Here is an 11,234-nt window from a genome sequence, read left to right on the forward strand (position 1 = left end):
TGACAAATGCAATGCTAACATATTATTAACTCGACTTGATGCACCAGAACATTAAGTACGTCATTGTGATTGTATTCATGTTGTATTACCTCACTTTAAATATTATATTGTGAACTATGGCAAACAAATAAAAAACAATGAAACGCATTTTGGATGTGGGGAATTTACTATTTAACGAATAACAAAATAGTAGAGCATCTTTTGATGAAATGGGAATTAAGAGCCAATCACTGATCTCTATGTGGCACTGACAGCCAATGTCCCAATGCCCCCCCCCCCCCCCCCCCCCCAGGCATCACCACGGTGCTGACCATGACCACGCTGAGTACCATCGCCAGGAAGTCCCTTCCCAAGGTGTCCTACGTGACGGCCATGGACCTGTTCGTGTCCGTGTGCTTCATCTTCGTCTTCGCCGCGCTCATCGAGTACGGCATGCTGCACTACTTAGTGAGCAACAGGCAGCCGAGCACCAAGAAGAACCGCAAGAGGAGGAACCCGGTGAGGGAGCCTTTGGTTTTCAGCTCCAAGCAACATGCTTTTAATTCATGTTCTATATCCGTGTGCAATATCTTCAGTGTCTTTCATTCAGCTGTAAAGTGTCCTGCCCCTCCCCCACCGCGTGACACCACAGGGATGCCTCTTCCCGGGGGCCCAATGATGAGCGAGGCGCGCAGCTCGAACCGCTTCTCATAATCCGCCGCATATATGTGACAGTTGTCTTTAAACCGCGTCACGTGAGGGAGAATCTGTCACGTGTATATATCTATCTATATATTATATATATATATATATATATAAAGTTAAAATATGTTTCATATATATATATATAAAATATATGTATATAAATAAAGTTAAAATATGTTTCATATATATGTAGTATATCTATATATATATATGTATATATATATATATTTATGTGTGTGTATATATATGTATATATATATATATTTATGTGTGTGTATATATATATATATATATATATATTAATTAATGTTATGAACCCAGACACAAGGGCGTTAGATGTTCAGACGTGTGTGATGTCCTCAACACGTATGAAGCAGAACTAGTGGTGAGTTCTTCATGGTGGATGAAGGAGCTGATAACTGTTTCCACGGAGATAAGCCCCGCCCCCTCTAGCCCCGCCGCCTATAAGGTACAAATGAAGCGAAAAGCCAGAAATAGTCAGGCGAGGAAACTCACGCGAGTAAAGCGTATTGAACATTCACAACAATGTTATTGTGAACGCAGCATTAAGGAGAACAAAAAAGTAAAACTGAATCCATCTTTGCAGTCGTGTAGTTTTATCGGGCGGGATTAGACTTTATATTAATCTTAAACCTCTGCATAGTTCTTCTGTGCTCGGGCGACCCGGCGTGTTGAAGTGTAACTCTTGGGGAAGCGAGGCGTCTGCAGGACCCGTGAATGACTCGTGAAGCGAGGCGTCGTCTCCTTGACTGAGAAGCGTTCGATATTCATGAAACCTTAAAAGCGCGGAAAAGAATAGGAAAATCGAGGAAATATAAATACGGATCTTCAAAGGTTGATCTTATTACTTGTGATCTTCTTCTTCAGCTGCCGGATGTCCTCCTCTTCGTTCATTTAGCTCTAGGTTACCGTCACGCTTCATCACGAGCTGCTTTAATGCAGATTTAATCTTTCCGGTGTTGCATCTGTGATATCTCTCCATGCACCCCCCCCCCCCCCCTGTCTGTGTGCAGTATAGTTCTTCTCTTTCCATTTTGAGTTAGCCAGCAGAGTTCTCTGATTGTAGATTTCACACATTATCTTGTGTTGACTTTTCTTTTCATTGATGATTTTTTCCATGTGTTCTCTGTTTTTGTGTGCGACTCTCTTTTAATTCCACGTCTTCTTTTGTTTCCCGTCTGAAGCTCCTCCGGCTCTTTTCCTCAAAGGTACGTTGATGTGTCTGACTGCATGCTGCATCGTGAGCGCCGCACCGCGGACACGCCTCCATCCCCTCATTCTTACTTCCATCAGGTCATACATAGGTATCAGAGATGATAATAATAATAATAATAATAATAATAATAATAATAATTATGATAATAATTATGATAAAAACAAGTATAATAATAATAAAAAGGACAATGATATTAATAGTGATAATAATAACAATAATAATGATACCAATAATACAAATAATAATTATTACAATAATAATAATGATATGAATCATAATAATAACAATGATAATAATAATTATATTATTCTTAGTATCATAATAATAATAATGATGATAATAATAATACTCATAATAATGTTAATACTAATGTTAATAATAATAATAATAATGATAATACTAACAATAATAATAATAATAATAAAGTGGCGCTCTGCAGTGCACATTGCGGAGGACGCCGACCAGACAAGGTTTTAAAATTCAAATAAGCATCCCACACATCCAGAGGAATGTAATGGTCCAGGCCCAGTGTGGCTCCCTCTGTCCCCTTTCACTCTTTGTTGTTGTTGTTGTTGTTGTTGTTGTAACCACGGTAAATCCACCTGTGTGTGTGCTGGGCTTCTCCACCCGACGCTTCAGCAGAGCCTAACAGACTGAAACAGACAACCTGCTCTGGGACGACGTAGCATTAGAGATGGAGGTCCATTCAGAGGATGAACACACACTGTCCTCCAGCTGGGAGAGAGCAACCATCGACATGTAATCCTACACTCAAGACGAGATAATCTGCTTTCCACACACCGTGGTCCACATCAATATTTCAATGGGGGGAATAATTTTACGGTCATTTTACACATGGGTCTGAATGGACCGCTGAAGAATCCACTTTGATTTTAAGACTCAGAGATATTCAATGACAGTCCGATGAAGGCGCCTGCCGCCTCGCTGCCGCTCTGTCCTCCCAGAGGTCGTCTGCCTTCAGCCCGTTAACGTTCCCACCGCGTTGTTTCGCTGTCGTCGTTTTTTCAAATTATTTCTCGCTAAACACCGACGCGGCCGAGCTCGACCAGATCATGTGACCCACCGCGCCTCCTCCGGTGCGACCAATCCCCTTTGAGCACCGGGTCGTGACCCCTTCTGCTCATCGCCTCGTTGCCTCGCTACGGCGTCCACTGACGAGGACAAACATGGGGAAACCGGCCCTATGGGGTTATATTTAGTCTGTAAAGGTGCACTAGTGCTGGGAAACATGAGAAGTTATGGGGAATAAATAGTTCAAGTATTTTAAGCTTATGTGAGAATCCATGCATGCTTTTTATTTTCAAACTAAAACTGCGGTGACCAAGTTTTTTATTTTATTCGTATTTATTTTTAGCATGTATGCCTAAGATAAGATGAGATATTCCTTTATTGGTCCCACAGTGGGGAAATTGCATATTAGAGCATTAATAACAAATTAAAATAAAATACAAAATGCATAATACAATAACAATATTAAATATACAGAGGAATACAATATATATATATATATATATATATATATATACACATACAAGGTAGCTATTGTAGACGCATAACAATGAGGCCAAAACATTCATGGAGTATTTACTCTATGCCACTGCTGTAAAACCTAGTGTCATAATTTAAAATGATTATTTATATGTTTTAAAGAAAATACATTCAAGAGCTGGCAGTGTTTTGTTTTTTAGGGGAGCTAGTGATGTAAAATTCTTAGAAGTTGAACTTTGCTCAACTCGCTGTGTCGTTTTTTAAATGGTGAGTTTGACGCCCCAGTTTATCAGCAAGGTCGAGCAACCCTCTGCCAAAGGGGGATGAGAGGGCATTTCATCTGCCAAACAGCCGGCATCCCAATCTGTGCAAAGGTGGCATGGCGTTCCCAGATAAAAGCTGATGAAAGCCGTCCGTTTGAATGCTAATGGTCTCCCGTTAGAATGACAGCGCCACAGAGCCACTGACGTCCTATTTCAGGAGTCTTCACACACATGAAAGCCGCGTGGCCTCCAGAGCGAGCGCGCTTTGAAAAGGAGGGTTTTTGTTTCAACCCATTCAGTGACAGAAAGAGTGGGCTGCAGAAATATTGAGCTAGCACATGCTCCTCCCTACGCTAAGCTAAAGGATCATTGTTGTTGTTGTGTATTTTATTCAGTCAATCAAATCAAATACAACACAATATTATTCTATATAATATACGAAACAGAAAGACTGAAAATGTATAGGTAGAAGCAAAAAATGCTTATATATTCCTATCCTAAATTAATATCAAATAAATCAGAAAATTAATATAAAATAAAGAAAAAATAACAAAGAAAAAATATATATATATATATGTGTGTATGTATATATATATATATATATGTGTGTGTATATATATACAAAGTTAAAATATATTTCATATTTATAAAATTAATTTAAAATAAAGAAAAAATAACAAAGAAATAAATAAAAAAAAATATATATATATATACTGTATATATACACATACACACATACATACAGACACACTTCCACATACATCTTCAATATAAATACGTTTCAATCACATGTATAACTCTCAAGAATTGTTTTATAAATAATTCCCTTAAAAACCAATCATAAGCCATTCGCCACCTTTCTCATGAGATAAAAGCCAACAACATCCACACGGGTCGCCACGACGACGAGTCGTTGAGTCACAGGCGACCGCAGCTCCTCAACGCGGTTGGGGCGCCACGGCGTCCGCAGAACGCTCACGTAAAGACATCGGGACGTCTCCCGTGTGTGTGTCTGTGTGTGTCTCTGTGTGTGTGTTTGTGTGTGTCTCTGTGTGTGTCTGTGTGTGTGTCTTGGTGTGTGTGTCTCGCTCGGTGCACATGGCACAGTGTGGCTGCACGTGCATGTTAGTGCATGTGAGCCCCGCTGGACGCCGTACGGCAGTTAAAGACGATGTCTGCTCCGCTTCTCTCCCATCAGCACCGTCAGCACCATTAGCACTATTAGCTTTATTAGCACGATTAGCACAATCAGCATTATTATCACCATTAGCCGCGAGCCGCTGGCTCGGCCCACGCCGTGTTCGTTGAGAAGCATGCGTGGTAGGAACTAGATATGCTCTGGATTTTTTATTAACCTTTGAAATAATGTTCATTAGCAGAATCAAAAACACTGTCAGCTTCATCCAGTGGCACTTCTCCTCCTCTTAGCACGTGTTGCTTTAATGAGCATAGTGTGGCTGCTTCACGTCACCACGAGGAGCGCCCTAACGACACCTACAGGTGGTCGTCACGGCTCAATTTGAATTGTTCTGACATTGAAACGGTCCAATTGGCAAATCGAGGGTGCAAATGACATTTAGCTGAGACGGGGGAGCCATGCAGCTCAGATTAGGCTCCTCCCCCCCTGATGGCTGAACTGTGTCCCTCTCCGTCCTCTTAAAAGAAGAAACCCACGGTGGACATCCGCCCGCGCTCGGCCACGGCCATCCAGATGAACAACGCCACGCACATGCAGGAGCGGGACGAGGAGTACGGCTACGAGTGCCTGGACGGGAAGGACTGCACCAGCTTCTTCTGCTGCTTCGAGGACTGCCGCTCCGGCGCCTGGCGGCACGGCAGGTTGCACATCCGCGTGGCCAAAATAGACTTGTACGCACGCATCTTCTTCCCCACTGCATTCGGCCTCTTCAACCTGGTGTACTGGGTGTCCTACCTCTATCTCTAGGCCTCGTCGCGTGTCGCTCGTCACATCCTACATCAGCGCCGTGCCAGCAGAGGACTTTGAGAAGGAGGAGACCACTGAAACACCCACGCTTTGGAGTCACAGCATTTCCTTTAATTGTAGTTTTTAAAACCTCTCGAGTTCTCTTTTTGTTGTTGAAAACTTTAACAGACATTGCAAATGTTGTAGCATTACATTCAAACCGGTATGAGGAGGTGTGTAGATGAGTGATTGTCTAAGCAATTAGGAGGTTTCTTTTCTTCTTCCTGGCTTTTATGATATGATTTTTTGGGACTTTTTATTTTGAGTTTCCTTTCCGTTTCCTCACAATGGGACTTCTACTAATTGCTTTATTGTAAGACAAATGCATCCCTTCCATAGAAAAAACGATTAAAATGAAAAGCAATTCATATCACGTCACGCGCCTGGAAAAAAAGAAAAGGCATTATTTATGTCTAATCATTTTCACTTTTGTTTTTCACTAAAAAAAACTAAATCTGAAGCACTTTAATAGAGCTTTGTTTGACTGTGATGCTAATTTATTTTTAATTTAATTAGCTTTAGCATCGGCACAATTAAACATTGCATTATTTTCCACGTGTGGTCAGAGACTGCGAGACAAAGCTGTTTATGGGAAATGCTCAACTGTACAGACACTGTATATATTTTACTATTACATATTTACATTTATTGCATGCACCTTTAAGGCCCAAAAAAAATCAACATCTTTTATGGTCTTCTGTTGTTGGCTATGGAAAAAAAATAATGAAAAATTAGCACTGTTGATTCACATTTAAGATTTAATTCAATTATTTTCTAGGAAAATTGGAAGAGGAAAATGGTAAAAAAACAAAAGTGCCCGGTTTATCCTTTTAAGTTGAGGATTCATCCATGCGTCAGGTAGGAGGAGCAGAACCGGTTAAATCTAGTTTCATCACAGCTGCAGTGAAGTCAACATGACCTCTGACCTCAGGAGAATGCATTTAGTTAGATAATGACACCCTGCTGGTGTAGTTGAGTAATGCAGCTTTTACAAAACAAATCGTGTTTGATGTTTTCTTTCAAAACAAACAACTCACTGTTTCCCCGAAAGCTGCAAAGAGGAATTCAAACCTCTCTCCACTTTAATGTGAATACAGACAGCCGGCGGGTATTCTGACAACAACAACAAAACAGAAGAAATGATATCAAAGTACAAAACAAAGCCTGTTAAGTTGAGAATAGATGTGTAAACTGTATTACGAAGCATCTCCTTTCTCGGAGGAACGCACGATGACACAGTGAAGACATTCATTCACTGGATAGCCAGAGTAATTTCATCATTCTTGCATTTGTTTTGCCATTTTCCCGATAAAATGATCTTGAATGCCGTAATGTGACGAGAGCAGAATGTTGTGTTCACGGCGACGTGTAACGCACAACTCCGCTTACAGATTACACTTTTGATAGGCGCCAGTATGCAACCCATAGAGACAGTGCTTCAGGATGATGTATGAACTCACAAAGGAGTGGCTGCATATCACATTGTTTATGTACATAAATTATGAACACAAGAAAACACTCATCCAGCCCTTGGGATTTTGAAAAAAAGGGTATATATATATACATATATATATATATATATATTTTGTAATTTCAGCATTGTTACAGTATATCATCATACAGTATTTAGACTTATTGTATTACGCTGGAGCGGCCGTGTACAATACGTTGGGGGCGGGGGGGTATTTATTTATTTATATATTCATTAATGGTATTTATTTATTTATTTTATTGAAAAAATAAATGTATGTTATGTTCATATAGCCCCTGAAAAGAAGCGCAGAACGCTGTCGTTTCCATCAAAGAGACGTTTGAGTCGGGCGTGTCGGCGCAGCTCATCTCGTGTGTCCATGTCGTGATGTGCGTTACGCTCACAGACGCCCGGCACACTTCTTACACGTTCACTGACTGAGTTGCAACGTTCACTTTTTTTTTTTTTTTGCAGCTTCTGCAACAAACACACACAAAAAGTCACCAGACACCAGAAGAAGAACATTTGCTCGTCTCTGTGACTCTTATATATTTGTCCACCTCCTCCAGCTTTGGTATTTCCCATCAATGATGATATGATGCATTACCCAGGTGATCTCATATTTCCTAAAGTTCTTGAGGGACGTCGTCATCCGTGTAGTTTAGAGTGTAAAAGAGTGATCACATGTCATCGAGTGCCAAACAGACACACACACACACACACACACACACACACGCGCAACAGAGAATATCAATCCCAAATATCATTTGTGAATCTGCTTTTACGGTCTTGAAGAAAGAAAAAAAAACACAACGTATTCTCAAAGCCAGGCACGTGCACAGGTAGACCCCTAGTGGTGCTCAAGCTCCTCCCATAGTGGTGCTCAAGCTCCTCCCCTAGTGGTGCTCAAGCTCCTCCCCTTTTGCCCTGGATGAGCAAAGTGCCCTTTCTGTTGGAGCCATAAGTATTTAAGAATAAAAAATTACTCTCTTTGTCATCAATTCCCCTCAAATGTGTTTGGATATCCGACGGGGCTTTTATTTGATTTCTTGTGAGGATTTCGCCCCGAGATGCTCCGCCCCCCTCCTCCTCCTCCTCCTGCGTTTATTATGGCATTGTTCGCTCCTATCATTTTGTAAATGAAAAGAAACTGTAATTGTTAGTAGAAAACATGTCATTTTGGTGAGCTCTTCTCGCGACACAATATGTTTCAGGTGTTGCCTAGCAACCAATTACTTAACTTTAAGTTACAGTGATCAATAGATGAATAATTTTGGCGATGGGTGCACTTTTTTGGGGGGGGGGGTTTGAGCACCTGCCCCCCCCGACGTGTCTGTGCACCTGCCTGCTCAAAGTGTCATGCAGCAGAAGTCGACCACACCACATGTTCTCAGACGTTTCTTCTTCTTCGTTGGTACTCATCCAAAAGCATCGGGACGATTGTTTGAATGTAGACCGATAAGTAATAATCATAAGACTGACTGAACATCAGGGTGCAGAACTCAGACGTGCTCTCCTGGCTTTCATTATTGACATGATGGTATAAAAGCTTGTTTATGATGAGTGTCTCATGCGTGTGTGCCCTCTAAAGCCCGATGGGAGACACGGGGTACACTCCTGGTGCATGCTGGGTATGTTTTCAGTGCTTTGCCTGCATTGACGTGTACTTTTTTTACACTCTGCTTACTTTTCACGGGAGTGATTTTTTTATTATTTTGGGACCCACAATGAGACAAAATATGAGAAACGCACATTTTCTATTGATATGTTTGTGAAACCGGTGAAAGCTGAAGGATCCACACCGGAAAGCTCGACGGCATCAGAACTACGTCACGCGATCCTCACACACGCATTATGTTAGTTGTTTGTCATCTATGTATATTGACTATTGTTGAAAAAAAAAATGTAAAAAAAGGGGCACCGATCAATTATGTTAGCATTATATACTATACATGTACTGGAAAAAATCCTTTTCATAAGGGAATGGCACATCGCTGTGGACTTTTACAATAAAATGGTTGGATTCATCACTCTTCATCTTTTCTATGGATTACTGTGCGTGTATTATTATTCCTTATTGTGGCGGCAACAACATCATACATTAGTCAAAGTGCAGTTATGATTACATAAAGTTATGGCTGCAGCGGGTCACCAGATGATTAATGTGCTGGGAAAAAGAGAAATATTGTATAAGTTTACCTTTTGGGGCCGACGCAGGTGTTTAAATGGAAGAAGAAGAAGAAGAAAGTAGAAAGTAGAAGAAGAAGAAGGAGAAGGAACTAGAATGAGAAGAAGAAGAAGAAGGAGGAGGAGGAAGAGGAAGTAGAAGAAGAATAAGAAGAACGTAGAAGAAGCAGGAGGAGGAGAAGAAGAAGAAAGGAGAAGGAAGGAGGAGGAGGAAGTAGAAGAAGAAGAAAGAAGAAGAAGAAAGTAGAAGAAGGAGGAGAAGGAGAAGAAGAAGTAGAAGAAGACGAAGAAGAAGAAGAAGGAGAAGGAAGTAGAATGAGAAGAAGTAGAAGAAGAAGAATTAGAAGAAGAAGGAGAAGGAAGTAGAATGAGAAGAAGTAGAATAAGAAGAATTAGAAGAAGAAGGGGGAGGAGGAAGAGGAAGTAGAAGAAGAATAAGAAGAACGTAGAAGAAGCAGGAGGAGAAGCAGAAGGAGGAGGAGAAGAAGAAAGTAGAAGAAAGGAGAAGGAAGGAGGAGGAAGTAGTAGAAGGAGGAGAAGAAGAAGAGGAAAGTAGAAGAAGGAGGAGAAGAAGAAGAAGGAAGTAGAAGGAGGAGAAGACGAAGAAGACGAAGAAGAAGAAGGAGGAGGAGGAGGAGGAAGTAGAAGAAGAAGAAGAAAGAAGGAGGAGGAGAAGGAGGAGGAAGTAGAAGAAGAAAAAGAAAGTAGAAGGAGGAGGAGAAGGAAGAAGAAGCAGGAGGAGGAGAAGGAAGAAGAAGGAGGAGGAAGAGGAAGAAGAAGGAGGAGAAGGAGGAGAAGGAGGAGGAAGTAGAAGAAGAAGAAGAAAGTAGAAGAAGGAGGAGGAGAAGGAAGAAGAAGAAGGAGGAGGAAGAGGAAGTAGAAGAAGAAGAAGAAAGTAGAAGAAGGAGGAGGAGGAGAAGGAAGAAGAAGGAGGAGAAGAAGGAGGAGGAGGAGGGGGAGGAGGAGGAGAAGGAGAGCTGCTTGTGAAACATTTATGAATTCAACTAAAGAGGAAGAATATTCCAGAAAGTCTTTCAAATGAACAGACCTCGCATCACGATGATGACATCATCTCCGATGTGAGTCTCGCTGTCCTACGTTATATTTGCGCTGCATGTTCACGGCCCTCTAGTGGTGACTTCTACTTTCTCAAAACACATCATATCGTGTTTTTTAATACCGCTCTTGAATATCGTGTGTTTTACGACACATTGGTGTCTAAGCAATAGCTCAGCCAATTATAAGTTGTATTGTTGTATTCATTCAATCACACAATACTCGATGCAGACGCCGCCCGCCCGATACCCGCCTCCAATGACCCTTCCATCACATTAAAGCAATGCTGTGTGTACAGAAATACCTCCAAAGAAAAAGGGTTATTATTTTCAGAGCTACGTAACTGTATCAGCACCAAAATGAAGGAATAAATAGTAAAGTAGTATTTATTGGCTTCTAAAGGCAGATAACTGCTGATATGCTGAAAAGTATGGTCCACAGTCAGCACTGTACACACAAGTTACCAATAAAATATGCTCCAAGCAATGTCCTGGCATGGATACTCATAATATATATATATATATATAAATACATATAAATATATCTATATATAAATGTATGTATGTGTAAATATATATATATATCTTAATATATATGTAAATATACATATAAATATAAATAAATATATATGTGTAAATATATATATATATATTTATAAAAAACAAATATATATTTAGAGGAAAGGAAGAAGAAGAAGAAAACATATATATATTAACATATCAGACTTTCTAGCAATCATAAGACCATATACACCTTTTCACAAAAACTAAGCGACATTGGAATATCAGCAGTGTACAGTATGTTTCAAATACTTTTCATTGGATATGTTCTCTCAATAAAAGT

General features: G+C 40.5%; 1 protein-coding gene across 4 annotated transcripts in view; it reads left to right on the plus strand.

Moving 5' to 3' along the window:
- gabrg2 (gamma-aminobutyric acid type A receptor subunit gamma2) overlaps window positions 1–9,183 on the plus strand; it is a 56,827-nt gene extending 47,644 nt beyond the window's left edge. For 3 of the 4 annotated variants that reach the window (XM_056443367.1, XM_056443395.1, XM_056443385.1), the window contains 3 exons: window positions 293–498; window positions 1,890–1,913; window positions 5,357–9,183. In XM_056443367.1, the coding sequence (XP_056299342.1) occupies window positions 293–498; window positions 1,890–1,913; window positions 5,357–5,638 (512 nt within the window). In that variant the 3' untranslated portion in view covers window positions 5,639–9,183. The remainder of the gene's footprint in view (window positions 1–292; window positions 499–1,889; window positions 1,914–5,356) is intronic. The other variant, XM_056443375.1, reaches the window with a different exon arrangement.
- Window positions 9,184–11,234: the final 2,051 nt, after the last annotated feature.

The sequence above is a fragment of the Pseudoliparis swirei genome, chromosome 3, assembly GCF_029220125.1.
Source record: "Pseudoliparis swirei isolate HS2019 ecotype Mariana Trench chromosome 3, NWPU_hadal_v1, whole genome shotgun sequence".
NCBI lineage: Eukaryota > Metazoa > Chordata > Actinopteri > Perciformes > Liparidae > Pseudoliparis > Pseudoliparis swirei.